The sequence below is a fragment of the Triturus cristatus genome, chromosome 2_1 (genome assembly GCF_964204655.1).
Source record: "Triturus cristatus chromosome 2_1, aTriCri1.1, whole genome shotgun sequence".
Lineage (NCBI taxonomy): Eukaryota > Metazoa > Chordata > Amphibia > Caudata > Salamandridae > Triturus > Triturus cristatus.
In genome coordinates this window covers 603,168,945-603,187,079 of record NC_140581.1, presented here as the reverse complement: position 1 = coordinate 603,187,079, position 18,135 = coordinate 603,168,945, and the positions used below count along the sequence as shown (strand labels likewise).

General features: G+C 42.8%; 1 protein-coding gene across 1 annotated transcript in view; it reads right to left on the bottom strand.

Moving 5' to 3' along the window:
* Window positions 1-18,135, bottom strand: part of LNPEP (leucyl and cystinyl aminopeptidase) — a 393,213-nt gene that overhangs the window by 41,196 nt on the left and 333,882 nt on the right. Inside the window, exons 15-17 of the mRNA XM_085632534.1 lie at window positions 10,888-11,049; window positions 5,069-5,209; window positions 1,614-1,695 (exon numbers count right to left, since the gene is read on the bottom strand). Of these exons, the coding sequence (XP_085488660.1) occupies window positions 1,614-1,695; window positions 5,069-5,209; window positions 10,888-11,049 (385 nt within the window). The remainder of the gene's footprint in view (window positions 1-1,613; window positions 1,696-5,068; window positions 5,210-10,887; window positions 11,050-18,135) is intronic.

Genomic DNA, 18,135 nt, shown 5'->3' with positions numbered 1-18,135 from the left:
TGTTTACTCAGCCATATGAAGCAATATCTTTTGTCAATGTCAAAAGTTTTTGTAGAGCGCGCATTTCACCAGACGGTCTCAGGGCGCTTTGCAACCAAAGACAAAAGGAAAGTACAGTGACTCAAATGCTCAAACCTGAAATTGATGGGCAAAAAGCCAAGTTTTAAGTTTTCTACGGAAAAGTAAGTGGTTGGTTATAGACGTTAGTTTCAGAGGAAGGTTGTTCCAAAGTAGCGGGGCAAGATATGAGAAAGAGCGGCCGCCGTTACGTTATGTCCGGATACAAGGCTGAACAAGAAAAAATCTAGAGCTAGACCGAAGAGAGCGTCCAGGAACATACCATTGAAGTTTTTTAGCAAGATACAATGGACCTGCTCCGTGCATTATCTTGTGGGTGAGACTAAGGATTTTAAAACGCCCTCTTTGGCGGACCGAGAGCCAATGCAAGATTTTAAGAGTAGGGGCAGGGGGAGACCGAGGGGGAAGATTAAGAACCAGTCTGGCGGCCGTATTTTGAAGAATCTGGAGCTTACAAAGCAAATCTTGATTGAGCCCAGTGAACAGGGCGTTGCCATAGTCTAGACGGCTTATTATAAGACCCGGAACCAAAGGTTTCCTAGCTTCCAAAGGTAGCCACTTAAAGATCTTCCGTAGCATACACATAATCCTAAAACAGGTCCCAAGCACTTGATTTATATGGGTCTTCAGGGACAAAGAATTGTCGATCGTAATGTCCAGATTACGCACTGCTTGCTTAGGCTGGGGGCAGATACCCAACTCTTTAGGCCACCAGTCGCTGGACCAAAACTGTTCTGCTTTTCCGAATAAGATGACCTTCGTCTTACCGCCATTTAGTTGAAGCTTGTTCAGGTTCATCCAATCATTAATCCGGATCATACAGCTTTTAAAACGGACTTGCACATCAGCTTGGTCTGACTTACAGGTGACAAGCAGCTGAGTGTCATCGGCATAAGAAATTGTTTCAAATCCGTAAGTCCTAATAATGTCAGCTAAAGGAGTTAAGTAGACATTGAATAACATGGGGCTAAGGATGGAGCCCTGAGGAACCCCGACTGTAATTGGGTACGTGTTGGAGGCAATGCCGTTGACCGATACCGTAGTAAAGTGGTGAGAAGCTTTATGAGAAGCTTAGATGATTGAGGGGTGAGATGAGTGTTCTCTTTGGACTATCTCTAAGTTCATGTTTTGTTGTGCTTCAGTCGCTCCTCAATGAAGCGGACACTCACCGTTTATAGGTCTGATACAGTGGGTACTATTGCTTCCTCAAGGCGGGTGGTGCTGATGCAGGATGCCGGTTGTTTCATTATCTGCAGTCTCCTTGATCTAGTAAGTTCCCTTGTCACTCGTTCTGCCGCCGCTTTAAGCTCTTAGAGTTCCAGTGAATAACATACTGGATCTCGTGTATTCTGCTCTTATCATTGTGGCTCAAGTTATTTAATTGGCATGATGTTCTAACGTTGAAAAGTTGTGAAATAAAGTCGCTAAAGTGGTATTGTTAGCAACTGACTACTTTACTTCCAGTTAGGTCGAGGACTGTAAATAATTTACAAAAATAAAACATACAAATGAAAAAAAAACAATCATCCACTCACCTCTTGGAGGTGGGCTGCTGTTGAGAACTGAGCGGTAGTCCGGGTAACAATACTCTGGATACTGAAGGACCCGGGTTGGAATCTAAAAAGAAAAACAGAACAATTCAGTAAAGTTGGTTAAACGTATCAATTATGCACGATTTAAAATACGGTGCTGTTACGGTCCTTTTTTAACATTATTATTTTTAGAAAATTACGGAATAGCTGCAACATTTGTAGAAATATATTTGCTAAAATGAAGAGTGCAGTGGAATTGCTGTATAAGCAAATGATTAAGAAATAAAAATACGAGGCCCTGTAACTTCAGTTGTATTCAGAATCCACCACTTTAGATTTTGACACCAGAATATGGTAAGACATTGTCACAGTGATTTATTAGAGGCAAAGAACTCTGGTTGAACACTTGACTTTGAAACTTCTGCATGATGAAAACAAGAGCATGGTTAAGAAAATGAATGCTGCCTGTAAGCACTATTTTCAAATGTAAGGTTTTCATCTGCAAAGGAAGCAGGAAAACACAACAATAAATAACATTTGAACTGGTCCTCTAGAAAAATGCTGCAACTTCAAGTGGAAATCTTCGGCACTCCCCTCGCTTTTTCACAGAAATATTTAAGGGCCCAACATCACTTGTACACAAAACAGATTTTTGCTGAAAACAGCGGAACCACCTAGTACATTTCTGAGATGTATGTAATGTTACTTTCAGTGGCGGCTGGTGAAATTTGAAAGCGGTGAGGCATAAAATTTGTGTTGGAGTGCACTATGGCAAGCAAGTGTAGCCAGTAAGTCCGAATGACCTAGGGGGGTGATTGGGGGAAGGGGGGAATTCTCCCCCTGAGAACATTTTGGAAAAAGAGTGGGCAAACGGTGCATTTTCAAGGAAATTTGAAAAGGTATGAAGGTTAATAAAGCAATTGTGAAAGTGAAGTTATATTAATAAAGAGATATCATATAATAACATTGGAAGCTGCTTATTCAGTATAACCACAGAGCTTCATGATAGACTTCAAGATAACAATGCTGAGTACCTCACAGATTTTTTTTATTTATCAAACAACTAAGCTGGTCATAAACTAGCAGCGTGCAGGTCAAACTAAAACCATTCAAGAAGAAATGTCAGGATTAACGTATTGTTCACTTTTTGTATACAAAATCAGCATATCTGAACACAAACCCAAAATGTTCTCATTTTACTCTGCCATATTGCTATCCTGGTTTTCTGTCCCCGATACTTACATGTTGACAAATTAGGGTTTTTATTTGAAAATGTAATTGCTTTGTAAATATAGCTGTGAGAACTTTTCATCCATTTTATTAATTGCAACAAAATTGGTGACAATTGTAAATGTTTGTTGAGATCCTCCCTCATAGGTGCCTGTGAGAATGAGATGACAAATGGATACATGATGATGGTGCAGAGCTCACTTCTGGAAGGAGTCTTTTGAATTGCATCAAAAGCCAAGCTTAATTGTTCTCACTTTGAGAACACCATTCCCGTCTAAAGCGGATGCTTGAGTTGTGAAACTATGCTGCTGTGAATCGCACACCTCAAAAACATTCCCAGTCCCCTGTGTCAGGTTAACAAATGCGTTCTTCAATCCGGATGTGGTATCTACAAGATCTGAGGATTGGCCGCATCATGGGGACTGGACTGCCGGACTACTGCACTGGCGCCTGCATAAGCATTCAACCTCTTGGGCACCTTCTTGGTTTCTTTCTCTGCCTCCTGGAGAGTGCCCACTTTCATTTTCTTTCAGTGACGCACAGGGATTTAACTGGGATGAAAAAACTGTGGGTCTCTCATAGGGGCATGGCTGCTGTAATTAAGGGCGTGGCTTAAGACAGTTAAGTTAAAAATCTGTGCTTAGCATAGTGTGTGCCCCACTGGTATTTTGCTGCTTCTGTCCATTCGTCCTGATATATAACACAACAAGCAACATTACACCTACATACACCAGGACTTCTGGCTTTGTAAATGGCTATAAATTGCATAAGATCAGTGAGGAACTACTATGACTTTTTGAATATAATATTGCAAATGCTTCCGTTCTTGTGGGCGAGGTGGTGTCGTACGGCTAGAGTTACCGACTTTAGAGCTGAGAAAGCAGGTTCGAGCCTCATGTCGGCTCAACATCTCCAAGAGAGCGCTTTACATAAGCACCAGTTACCAGGACATATAATATGTCCTGGTAACTGGTGCTCATGTAAAGCACTCCAAGAAAAACAAGTCTCTTTGAAGTTATATTAAAGGCAGTGACGAGTTGTACTACACACAACCCGTCACTGCCTTTGATGTAACTTCAAAGAGATTGAGACTGGTACTATTGCAGAGTTGAGGTTTTGTTCTATTAAACACGGAGGGTAAAAAATGGAGAGCACCGTAGCGACCCAACATGACGCGACATCTACTCACGTGATGTCACTAGTCTCAATCCTGATCCGAATCTTTCAGGACACCAACACCAAGCCAACTCCAACTTAATTGAGTTGTGTGCGAGGCCTGGCATCGGCTCAGGGAAGGGGCCACCACGACGGCGAGCTCAGGTCGGGAACTCTCCTTTCGGCTCGCTCTCTCTCCACACACCCTGTTGTCGTGTGTAATGGCGTGTTCCTACGCACGCGGGGAAGAGAGAGGCTGAGAGCTAGGGCAGATTGACCACTCACTGCATGGTTTCAGAATAAAGCCGTGCAGCGATTGGTGAATATGGTCCGAGTACTGTGAACATGCCCATTCCCTCTGGCTCTGCGTTCTCTGCCTAGAGATGCTAAAGCAGCCAATTCAGGTGCTGCAAAGCAGCGCCTGAATTGGCCAAGGCATGACAACTCGCTGCTCATCAGGAGACCGGGGGATGCGGCTTCGACACCCCTCCCTGCGGCTCCTTTCTAGAGGCGAGCGAGCTAAAAACTGTGCATTTCGGGCTGGTCAGTGAAAGGAACCGACCAACCAAGATGTGCAGTTGTTTTCACTGCACTCACTAACTGACTGCTCCTAGCCCCACCTACCTAAGCCGGGAAGGCCAAGCAGATGTAATGATGTGCGTCACACCCACGTGATCGACCCGCTGCTGAGACTGTGTGCTGACTGCCGTCGGCGGACTGAGTGATAAGTGTAAGTAAACACTACACTTATTGAAGCCATTAATAATATTTATTACACATATTTTTAGTTTTCACACAGCGCTGCTTACAGCTGCCTGGGGCAAAATAATGAGGGGGGCGATGCCCAAATGCCCTCACGGAGGAACCACCCCTGGTTACTTTTTTTTGTATGAGGCATCATCAGACAATTGATTTGCCTTCTTGGGGAAGGTGCATTGGGGTTCGGTTGCAAGAGGTTGCGGTATGGAGTGCATCTGTGTGTTTTGTTTCTTTGTATTTCAAAAGCCGTGGTGTGCTCGGTCATTCGGTCTGTTTCATGCCCGTTTCCTCTTGCTAACCATTTCTCCACTTACTTCTCTGTGAGGGCATCCCAGTTATCCTTCACAAAGTCCCAGGACAACAAGTGCCCCGTCACACTTTTGCTGATGGTTGCTAGGAGTCGTGGCAGCTCCTGGGCCCTGATGACGTCTCCTTCGAGGCCCTCCTGCATCAACCTAGTAGGAGAATGATAAAGGTTTGTAAGAAAGACATCTCCACGAAAGAATGCATTTAGTTCAGGTGAAGACTAGCCATAAAGAAACAGCTATGCATCTATTGTTAGGCGGAACATTGTGGTGTCCACTTGTTGGACCGTCTATCATTCAAATGCGATTATGATTCGGCAAATATCTTACGTCTCTGCTGTATGTGGTTTTCATGTTCAATTTTAAGTGCAATGATTTGATTATTGTATTGTGTAGGAGTATGTGTAACTTCGTAAATACAAGTCCAAATTCAAGAAAAGGGTGCTATTAACATCAGACTTCTAAGTAATAAGTTTGTTAATGTAATTGTAGCACTTAACTGACTTTACAGGATTATAACATAGCCTATCATTCAATAAAACTGGCACCAGAAGACGAAAACCACAAAAGACGAAATTAAAACATATACACTCAAAGCTTCAGAAGGAGGACTGCTTTTTTCTACCAGTTTTAATTAAAGTACCTGCACCTTCAAAAGAAAAAAAAACTTGAACCTGGACTGTAAGTTAAGCCAATAAACATTCCACATAAACAGAGAGAACATGAAAATCAAAACAGTAGAAAATAAATAAGAGATACAGACGAGCATAAAGAAGACAAAACGAGCTAGAAGTCCATGAGGATTCTGCTAGATTCCGATACAGGATGAGAGTGTCATCTTTAGGAATACCTAGAGTCAGAAGTTTGGGATTTCAAAATGCTAATATTTCAGGTCACTAACAAGTGTCCTATATTCCAAGCCATGCCGTGTGAAATGATCACATCATTACAACTGAGGCTTCTTTAGAATTGCAACACATGCAACTTTTGTATCCAACTCCTCGCACATCTTACACACTCACAGACCAAGAGTTCCAAACAGTTCAATGAAACAAGATGTGTAACATACCAAATACAATGTCCTCCTCAAGTAAGAACGGATGTTCCATGAAAACTTTGGAACTGGAGTTTGTTTGAGCAAAGATGTTGAATGGAATTTCATGAAAATACCTCCAAATCAAAATGCTCAAAAGGATGGTTAAGTCAAACCTGGGACCAGCTCAAGGTCCTGACCCAGACAAAAGTTAATAAAAGATATGAAGAGATTCCTAAGTGGCCTGCTGTAGATGACATCTGCAAATCATTATTGGCTACTCATTCACTTGTGGAGCAATAGATCAGCATCATAGCAAAGAACATTACAGACTGTCGCTACCTGAAGATGGTCGTTTTTGTGAAAAACCATCCTTTTGTAGCTCGGCAGATATGACATTACTTCCACATCAATTTGGTAATTTCAATCTCAGATACAAGAATCCCTGAGAGTTGGCGTTAACAAGTCTTTCTTCTGCCTTGGAAAATGTACAAGATACAAAGGGTGCTAGAAGCTAGATCAACAGAATTATAGAACTCTCTTAAATATAATTGATGTCATATGACTCTTAGGGACTTTCTTTTTACATCAATACCCTTGTTATTATCCATTTACACTTACAACTATTAGCAACTTGAGGTTCTCTCGATTTTGACCTGTTATTGAAAACTGTGCAGTAGTATTTTATTGTAAAAGTATAAACGGTTCAATTCTACCTGTTGTTCAATTTGTGCAATATTACTACTATAATTCAAAGAAAGAGGCAGCATGACACTATAAGCGACCTCAGACATTATAAAAATGAGTAGATAAGGACTACCCACAATAAAATCAGTTTAGCAAATCTGTGAGCTAAAATGATTACCTCCAAGAAGGACACCCAAAGTGTGTTCCTAATAAACTTTGTATGATTCAAAAAGGTCATCAACAAAATGAAACAATCCCAACAAACACCAGATTGGTAGGTCAAGTACACGACTAGAAGAAGGCTATTTACCATAAATTAAGGTGCATGCAGAAATGAACATCTTAGCTTTCTAGCTAAAAATTCTCAACACAATTGCAGAATATGGTTATCTTCAGATAGTTGCTCTTAAATATATGTATACGTTTTAAAAATGGGGTTTAAAACAATAACCTCATAACTACACCGAAATACTTAATTATTTTATAAAGCTCAAACTTTGCAGATGGAGCACCGAACACTTAAAAAATAATACAATCACCATTTTAACAACCGAACACAGACGAAAGAGAAAATAGCCCAAAAAACTTAGGCAATAATGGAAAAGTATACTGCGGTCCTAAAATACAGAAGTATCAAAAGCAATTCTGTAAACAAAAGTCTCTACTTCCCATCTGAAACGCATAAATTGAGGGCCAACTGCAATGAAAAGTGTAAGGATCCAAAACATCATAAGCCACCATAGAAATAATCTACCAAAAGACTGCAAACTATCGAAGTAAGAAAAGCACCTCCCAGAAACAATAATGTTGTTAAAGATGCCGAAAGAATAAGGTGCTCACCGAATAGTTGAACACTGCACTACTTCCAAAACTAAACAAACACAATGCAAACTTCATTTGTGGCATTAAGCATTATAAATTCAAGAGTTTTGGCTGACCGCTTAACCAGGTGGCTCTTTGCCTCACTTTTGTCTCTAAAGCAGAGTAGGAACCATAATGAAATGTGAGCTGTGGAAATTATCCCGAACCCTACTGCCTGTGTAGTCCTACTGTCTTGGAGGTCCCAGCTGTATCATTTTGTTCCGTACTGACTACACAGGATGTCTGACCCACCACAGATGCATAAGACACTTAAGCGGAAGGCTAAGACACAGAGTATGAGTCAGTGATGATATGTACTTTTTGAAGAAGTTTAGCCCACATATGGGGACAGACAGATACTCTACAAAGATCAGGGTGAAGTCACTGCTGTCATTGTGCCCATAGAGACACTCTTGGACTGTCAAGTCTTGGTTAAAGTGTTTCTATATGTGCAAATTTGGGTGACAAACTAATTGTCCGAATTAATGATTTTAATGAGGCCTATTGTCATAACAATGAACAAATGCACATGAAACAATTTCATTATTATGAATGGAATTGCAATTAATTATGTCATATAGTTAGTCCACATTTTCGTGCAATACTCCATTTTAATAGAATGGATGAAGTTTGATGTTCTGCTCATCTTGCTCCTCTCATTCCCTGCCCCCTCTCAATCAGAGAGGTTTTGAAAGGCTTCTCTCCTCGCAGTTTCTACAGAGTATCCTGTGCTATGACATGAAGGGCGATTGTATTAAAAGGCATGTATTGAAATGAAACTTTCCATTGTGTTCCTGATGTATAATTTTGAAGCATTTCCGCTGGAAGTTCTGATGCTGGTGTGTGTATAATTCTATGAGCTACTGTTTGAGAAATGTTTTCTGTTTTGTTGTACATATCAGGAGTGTAGTTGCTGAGGAAGCAAGCAGAGGATTTCTCTTACCTTAAGAAATGGGTTAGTGTTGAGACGTTTTAATTATTACGAGGGGGCTTTTGATTCGCCAATGCAACCTAACCATGATCATACCAAGCTGCTTCCGCACGTTTGCTAATGGTTTATGCATAACATGTGTATAAAAACCCCTGGTATTGAATGTTCGGGAGCAACTTCTCATTATCCTCCCGAAACTCTATTCGATTATTTTGAGACTTTATCTTTCTCCCTTGTGATGCGGTCAGTACTTTTTAGGGGTTTGACACTTAGAATCTGGAGAGATTTAATTGGCTATACAGGGATTTTATTATGAATTTATGATTCTGTGTTCTATTTCTGACCCTTTGTGGCAAGCTAAGTATTGTTCTGAATCGTTTTTATATTAACAATTCTGTAATACATCTTTTAAACTTTATTCAGTATTCGAACTCAGTTATTAAGAAGCCCCAATTTATATACTGAATTTTACTTTGTTAAATTATTAGATTATTGATGGGCAGGGTAGTATCTTGCTGATAGATCAAGGAGAAATCCCGAAGCAGAGCTGCACAAGGTCAAAATTGTGATACATAAAATAAGTGGGGGTTCATAAAATTATTGGGGTTTGGCTCCCACGTTAGCCTTCACTGCCCAACGAAGAGATCACCAGGTACAAGCTAGAGGCACTAGGAAACCCTATTCCTATTTTGCACTCTCTCTCTTGTTCTTGGGATACGATCCATGCATTTTAAGATGTTTCCCAACCAAATCTTGCTCTTCTGTGAGAGGCTTTCTGTTGCCATGTTCTTCGTATTCGCGTCAACCTATCCCCCTCATTTCCCTGTCTCACCAGAGTTGTCTCTGAAGTTCTCTTTTCCGAAGGCATCCCTGCGCTCTGTGTCCTTTATTATTTACATGACATACTCTGTAACAGCGATGAGACTAAGGAATGGTAAAGGTTCTCCTCGAGGGGATTTGATTGAAAGCGAAAAGGTGCTTTGTGATTATCCCAGATCATGTTATGATTTACCCACCCCTCAGCATAGTCTTCTGCATGCTTCTCAGAACGATTTCCCTGGTAAGAGAGGTACTTGTGCAAAATCTTAAATGACTAAGGCAAAATCTCTCAAACCATTTTTCCCTTACGCTAAGCATTATCTGTTTGCCAAGTAACTCCACTCTACAGGCATTTACAGAATCACTGATAGAGAAGTAAAGAAAACATACATAGGGAAAGAATGCGAGTCTTAATGTTGGGGGTATCACTGGGGAGGCCAATCGTGCAAACATAGGTCCTGCCAAGGCAAAACCTGCTACATTCTTTTAGCTCAAATAGTCTCCCAAAAGTAGGGCATGCGATGGGAATCATTTCAAATTCCAAATTCAGACCCATAGTATTCTAAAAACCTTTGCGAATTAGCGGCCTAGCTGCCCCATCACAAAGGGCTCATGAGATGCCACTTTAGCTCTAATCAGTTTCGTAGCCAATCAATAAAATACATTCCTGGACTCAAACACCAAGGAAATTTCTGCAAAACAGTCACACAAAGAACTTGAGCTGAAAATAAAATATCGTAGATGGAAAAAACAATCATAAAACTATGAAAACATTCACAAAGCTAAAATGGCTTAAAAGGAATGATATCCATTTTATTAATCCAGCCAGGTGGGAGCTTGTGCCGTGATGAAAAAGAAAATATCTAAATTAACCCACCAAGGGAAATTGTGAGGCGCCTCTATTATGCGTAGCACAGAAGGTTCTTTGAAGAGAAACTTTATAAAGTTTAAAAGTGATCATTAAAGTGTCCCAGACAAAAAATCGTGAGGCAGAAGAGAAGCCTGAAATCAGTCAGGAATCCAAGCAAGGGAAGACCCCAAAAGCATTATTCCTCATGTCCTGTGGAGTCAAAGAGAAATCATTTTCAAAGAAGAATACATCGCGAGTGACGTGTAGTGCCCGTGTGTGCACACGAGGGGTAGCCCTGAGTGGTACTGTGGGTTTAGGCTCTCGGATATCCACAGGGATATTATTAAGGTAATCAGGCATCCAGAAACTATCTCTCGTCTGATGTGCATGGCCTAGGGAGTTGCAGAGTACTAAAAGCAAAATCTGTAGGACTTAAATAGCATGTGAAAGGTAGGCAGGAAGCATTCAAATAAATCCCATTAGCTGCATTTGATTTCCCATGCTACGGTTTGTGTAACGTTTGATCTTACTAGAATTTAAGAATCATACAGCAAATATGTAAAGGCAATGGTTATGCAGATTTTACTGCAATAGGACTGGCCCCGATTAGCACTTACAAATGTAATTCTTAATAAGTAGCTCTTTACCATATCAGTTTCTTGGCATCTTCCGTGCTTGCTAGGGCTTCCAGTATCTTGGTCTTCTCAGCTTCATACAATGAAGACCTATACTGATTGAGCAGTGTTGTCCAGCCTTCCTCGGTATTTGCACCAGCTTTAAACACTATCTTCATAACATCTGTAGGTAGACTACACAATGGAAAAATACAAATTAGAAAGCCACAAAAGAAATTGATGGACAAACATCTGGCAAACCAACATCTATGAAGAGCATCATACAGAATTTACAAGATACCAAGGCTCTGCAATACTTTAACATATTTATCAACAGAGTTTACAACAACTGGACCTATGCAGTCTTTGCTAAAATCCAAACGTGCGTATGAAAAATATGCAAAGTTCAAAGTAGCTCAACAGTAAGCAAAAGCCTTAGCGGATCAGGATACACATATAAAGTTACACTTTTCAAGATATCTACTTTTCTGCTTTAGGGATTGCTTTGCTTAAAACACACTAGATTACATTTTAAGAAATTAGCAAGCATCATAGCATGTTCTTTGGACTTTTAAAGACATGGCTGAGTCACAAGTGGCCTCTTGGGACTGAGAGCCGACTACTTACGGCTACAGTTTCACGTTTATTCTACAACCGCGTTATAGGTTGGTGTTTCCAACATCAGATCAGTCATCACCAGCGTTCTGACCCCAAACAAAGCACAGGTGATGAACAGGTAAAACATAGGCCATTGGCTTTTGTGTCCCACATAGCTGCAATATTTGTTTAAACCAGTCAATAGTCGTGTACACCATGAAAGGATCTATCATCTCAGCTTGAACCAGTATATAATGCTTCTTTGTGTTATCAGTTGGATCACATTAGCAGTGCTCTTTACAACAACTGAGATGGGAACCAACTTTACATCTTCAGAAAATGATGCCTGCAGTCCCACATTTGTAGCACTACATGATTCCAATGTCGGCTGCCTATTTTCTGATAGGGATTCATTCATGTTGTATACGGAGCAAACTATTTTAATTAATTCTCCTAGAGGCAGGACTGTCATGCTTGATTTGTATTGGAGCAAGGCTTAGGGAATGTGCACAGTGACCAGGAGATGCAACCTATATAAGTAGTCACATTTTCGCAATTTCCTAGCTTGTAGGGTTTGGAAAACATGTGGCTGTATGGAATGTGGAGTTCCACTAAAGAAAAGCACCACCCTCAGCAATTCCCTTTATCCCATGGTGCCGGAGCCATCCTCCCATGTGCACCTCAGTGTGGCTAAGACAACACAAAAATCCTATTTGCGTGTCACAAAGACTCGGCCTTCACCTGCAGTCTCTCCCTGGTCATGTCTGTATACATCCAACTTGTTTATAAAAAAATGGAATATTAAGCAGATTGCAAATACATGGAGAAAACTACACCTGTAGTTGAAGAGTACCTAACTAAGGCCCTAACCTACTGTAGAAAGTAGTGCCGGGTCTCCTCTCACCACTTAAATGAGTACTCCTCCCTAAAGGACTGTAGTAATGTCAATATATTTGGGCGAGTGAATCAAATAGTGCCAAATTCTAGTTTAGTATGCTTTGCAAATGATAGTTGGCTGTGATGACCTCAAGGGTAAGTCATTTCGAATTCCACAGACTGGCCTTATAATGGAAGAAGTCGGTGTCGTTCCTCTCAATACTAAACTACAGTTTTAAATAATGAAGGGAAGCAGTAGGGCAGAGATGGGGCAATTTTTTATTTTGAGAATGGTCCTCTAAATTCAATCTACTCTTTAAAAGCAAGGTAGCGAAATGTATGGCTGGCCAAGATAATAACCTTCCTCTATTTTAGATCAATCATTTCACACTCAGATTCTACAGTAACTTCTGTATGGATGACATAAATGGTGATGAGCATTAAGGTAAACTAATTTACCTTGGCAAAAAGAACGGATTGTTACATTTCTGCAAACATCACAGGAACAGAAATAAAATGTTGACTAATTTTGGTGCTAGCCGGCATTTTAAGTGGTTCTGATCGTTAAATCACCAAATCTAGTTCTATTTTAAGAATGTTCATCACGTTTGTAGAAAATCCTCAATGAGATATCCTGCATGTGCACTTCTCTCAGACATTCACTCTGTATGTAGTGAGAGACTGGCTGGATTTGGAGCCAATAATCAAAGCTGTAGTTACATTACTTGTGGTGTACATGCAAACTAAATGTCAGGAGTACATTCTACATCATACACTGGGGGTACAAGAAAGATTATGGGCCAGATGTATGAATTTCTGGCCACAAAATAGTGGTAGCAAACTGATGACCAGTAAAAATGTTCAGAACCGGAGTCGTAGAGGGTTGGAATTCTATCTACTTCATGAATAGTAATGAGAATGGCTGCAAATGGTGGCTCACTGTGATTGGAAGTAATCACATGGATGGCGTCCTGCAGGGGTCTAAAAGGAAACTGGACTACATTTAAATAGAAAAGTTCGCTTTTTTGCTTGTTTAAGAGCTGGCAGTGGGTGTGTGGACCACTGCCTACTCTTGAATTTTTTTTTACTTTCACAAAGGGGAAGTGGTCTTAAAGGGTGTTGGGGGGGGGGGGGGGGGGGGGGAAACAATGATTTGCTATCGGATTGAAGCCCATAAAACATTGACACGCGCGATTACAATTTGGTATTTGGAAGGGACGCCTACAAAATGCCTCTTCCAGATACTGAATATATATCCATTTGGAGCCCCAGTATAAGAGTTGTAAAAACGTTTTCCAACTCCTAAAACGAGATTAGTACATCCAACCCTAGATTTCCAGAGAAGGATGGTAATAGTAACTACTACAATTTGTCCACTAGTTACACCAAAAATACTTCTGATTTCAAGCCATTCAGTCCAATCAAGAAGTTGTCATAACTCCAGGCTGAAGTACGAAACCAGAATTTGGAACTTTGAGAAGCTCCTGCAGCCCCTTCTTCTAAGGAACTCAATATGAATGATGGTGAATGCATTCTGCAAGCTGTATCAAGACAGACTGAATGCATGGAAAGATATAGCGATTCTGGTCTAACCACAGATAAGTGATGAAGTTTCCAAATGAAAGGTGGAGTGGTAGATGCAGCCTGGGGTGATCCCCTCATCATTTAATAAGATAAGAAAGCAGGATAAGAGAGGCATGAACAGAGGAAGAGGACTCATCAGCTTTGGAGCAAGAGTATGAAAGATTTCAAAATTAAAAAAGAGAAATGTGGTAGGGGCTGGTGAGGGACAGAAAGAATGAATCAGATTTCTGAACAGAGTTTCAAACATGGAATTGGGTATGCAAAATTAAAGAGAGAAACGAGCAAGTTTTAATATGAGTGGATAGGAAACAAGAGTCAAAGATGATTACAAAGAATGAGGAAAGAGGGTATAGGGTGTCAGTGGACAAGTATAAGGAGAAGCAGCAGGATGTAAGAGAGCATCTGTAACACTAATGTGACTGGAGTGTAGGATTATCTAACAAGTATTTACAATGCAATGGTCTCGGCAACATTACAGGTAGAGCTATTGGTATTGCTCATTTTTTAATCATTTTTGTATCCCTAAATAAATGGCATTGTCATTTCTATTGGCATTAGCTTTTTTGTTTGCATATGTGATACCTATTGCATTAGCAGAGAGAGAGTGAGGTAGTGAGATAGAGAGAGAGTGAGGTATTGAAATAGAGAGTGAGGTAGTGAGAGAGTGAGGTAGATAGAGAGTGAGGTAGTGAGAGAGTGAGGTAGATAGAGAGTGAGGTAGATAGAGAGTGAGGTAGTGAGATAGAGAAAGAGTGAGGGAGAGGGATGTTGTGAGGTAGTGATATATAAGCATAGAGTGATGTTGTGATGTAGTGAGATAGAGGTAGTGAGTGCGAGAGAGTGAAAGTGAGTTAGTGAGATAGAAAGAGTGAGGTAGTGAGATAGAGAGTGATTGAGGTAGTGAGTGCGAGAGAGTGAAGTTGTGAGGTTGTGAGCTAGAGAGTGAGTTAGTGATGTTTTGAGAGAGAGAAGTTGTGAGACAGGACTGTGAGGTGGGAGAGACTTGGAAGGGTGGATTCCTTAACAGAGAATGAGGCAGGGCAGTGAGTGAGAACAACCCTAAGAAAGACCTCTCCCCTGTCTGCGATAGTGGCAGGGGACATCCTTGAAGGGTGTGGTTCTTAACTAAAAAAAGAGGTAGGGCCGTGATGTGGGAGACAGCCTCAAGGTAGATTCCTTTCAGAGAAATGGACAAGAAAACAACACATGGAAGGACGCACACCTTATTTGAGGAAGGAGAAATCACAGGAGGGTTTAGTCGTAACTCGAAGTTAGGCAGGGCAGTGAGTGAAGCAGATGGAATCAAAAAGGGTAGATGCTTTGACGCACAGTGAGGTAGGGCAGAGAGGTAGGAGTAATTCTGGGCTGGTATATCTCTTAACTGTGAAAGCAGCAGGACAGTGAGGTAAGAGAATTCCTGGAAGGCTGCATGAAAGATGTAACTGATAGTGAAAGAGAAGAGATTCTCACGTCTTTCGGTGGAGGAGATCTCGGACTAACAGAGTCCAAAGCCAGAGATGAAACGGCATTGATTAGAAGGACATAACTTATATGTGCATACGAGCTGTAGGGAGACCCTAAAGTGGGAGAGAGATGTCTGACTGCTCAACAGAGTGATCCTCCTAGACTGACAGGGAGGAGTCCCAGACTGATAACGGGTGACAGGGACTGCAGGCTGCCAGGGTGAAAGAATGCAGGCTTGGAAAGGATGCAATGTGAAATTGTGAACTGTGTGCATCAGGTAATGTAGGGTGTAAGAGGTAATAGTATGCATAGAGACCTAGGGTTATGGGTGTAAAGTGTCTGCTCTGATGTAGAGCCCGGGGAGGAACAATAATATCCTGGCGTATGTAGGGGCCCCAGGGACCCTGGACTCACTGCAGTATACGTCGCTGTCTCCTAAGACTGAATCAGCTGTTTCCTTGCACCCATATTATCACTCCATCACAAAACCCCACCCTCGTAGGTCTGTACTCTGCCATAAACTGAGCCTTCAACCCTGGGTTCCCTGCCCCCTACTCTCCAGGAGGGAGGCCCCATCCCCTCTTTCATTCAGGTAGTCCTACCCCCACTCTCCTGGCTTGAACCCTCAATACTCACTTAGGGGCTCCGCTTCCTACTCATTGGGCAGGAGCGCCTGCCCTCTCTTCCACTTTGTGTGTCCTTCACCCCTCTCTTAAAAGCTTGAGCCCCCAATCACTCCTCTAGCATGAGCCTCTTACAATGCAATTGTCTCTGCATTGTTAAAGTTAGAGCTATTGGCATTGCTCATGACATTATTTTTGTTTATGTTGTTGTTTTTAAAAGATTTAAAGAAACGGCATTGTTATTTACAATGTCAATAGCTTAATCACTCTCAAATGCTCCTGCAAGGCACCGCGGCAGCCACGCCGCACAAAGCCCTCATGGCCGCCTTGTGCGAACAGCAGCACTGCGCAGCGCCTTTTTAAATCTCCCTCACTGACACCCACAGCAGTGGTGAGGAGTAGGCGCCATGCGCGACAACACACACCGCGCCTCTGCTACCACCCATAAACCGCTCCCGCACAACCAGCAACAGGGCTCCCCATCAGTCCGCTCACCGGCAGCAAACACCACAATCTCACACCGCCAGGAACAAAAAATATCCAGTGAGACACGTGCGCCACAGCGAAGCGCGGTACAGTGTAAATAAACCCTGCGACCTCGCCAAACCAAACACGTCGCCTGCGCCAAAAGACCTGGGAGAGCGACCAGCACAAACGAACGCCTGAAAGAGGCATCACAAAAATATACACACTTTTATACTCAACACAAGCCCCCGCCCCGCGATAAAGCCCGGGTAGGGAGCGGCGCCCAGGCCGCCGGGAGATGCGCCCACAACAGGTCTCATGTCAACAACATGCGCCGCGCAGACCCTCACCACTCAGCAGCCTCCATCTTCTTCCCGCCCGCGCCCCCTCCCCTTTACTATCAGCGGCCGGGCGGAGGGGGCTGCGGGACGCCGAGCTCGGGGGAGGGGGGTTGCGGGGAACCTGGGCTACAGCGTCCGGCGGACACAGAAAGGGGGGAAATAAACGGGGACTGATAGTAAAAGGAGCTAAAGTGGCGCCAATGCGGCCTTCATGTGACCATGTGGGTGAATGAAGGGCGTCTCCCGATTGAACGTAAATATCTACAAGCCCCAACTCCTCATTAGCATAAAAAACAAAGTACTTCCGACCCCGAGAGCAGCCAATCCTAGGCAGGGCTGCATCCGGAGGAGGACCTCCACCCCCGCCCTCGATGGCATACTATACATCGATAACAACATCTCATAGGCACATCATGCCCTCACCGACAGTAACATTCTCAACGGGGCACATCGTGCTTCGGCGGCAACAAAAACAAACCCCCGCCCAGTCCCCCCATACACTCACATCAAATAGCACTGCTTGACAGGACACAGAATGCACCCGCAATGACACCCCCGAGCAGGGCACAGTGTGCACCCACGCACTGAGCACGGCAAGCGCCCACACACAAAAACAACAGCGCTTGCAGGGCGCATCACATAGTCGCTGACAACACTCCTCCTTTACCGTGGTGGCAGGCGCACTCTGCCTGTTCCAGCATCCAGTCTGAGCAGTAGAGGCACAAAGCCTGAGGGGGCGGATGAAAGGGAGGAGTTTGCGGGGCGGGAGGAGGAGTCTGCCGCCTGGTGCCCACCGCTCGGCTCAGAAGCCCAAAGCTGATCCTATTAAATGTTGGGGAGTGAATACCAAGGCTGCGTGGTCTTGAATGCACCTCATGTCTAATCTGCTATGAAACACTCCATGCCCTTTCACCCCTGCTTTCTCCTTTTGTGACGATTTTCCCATCTTTCGCTTCCGCCTCCTTTCCTATGAGTTTGTTTTTCCATCTCCTGCTCTCGGTCGATGTCGGGTAAGGAAAAGTATGTGCCCGTCCCCAAAAATGAGTGTTGGTAGACACCACCGGCTCAAATTAAGCACCTATTAGGGTGAATTCTGCAAAAGTCCGAAAGAGTGCACTGGTTAGGGATGTGTCATGCTGCGCTCTTTGGGGTAAGGTAGCCCCTTGCGTCCGCCCCAGAGTTGAGAGCATTTTCTATAAGCAAGGCATGCTCCTCAGAGGCAGGAGCAGTGCTTGGATGTTTGCAGCTTCAGGCAGAACGACGTTTCACCCCTGCAGCACTTCCCATCAACTAACAAAAGGGGAATTTGTCGGGCCTTTCGCTGTGTGGTG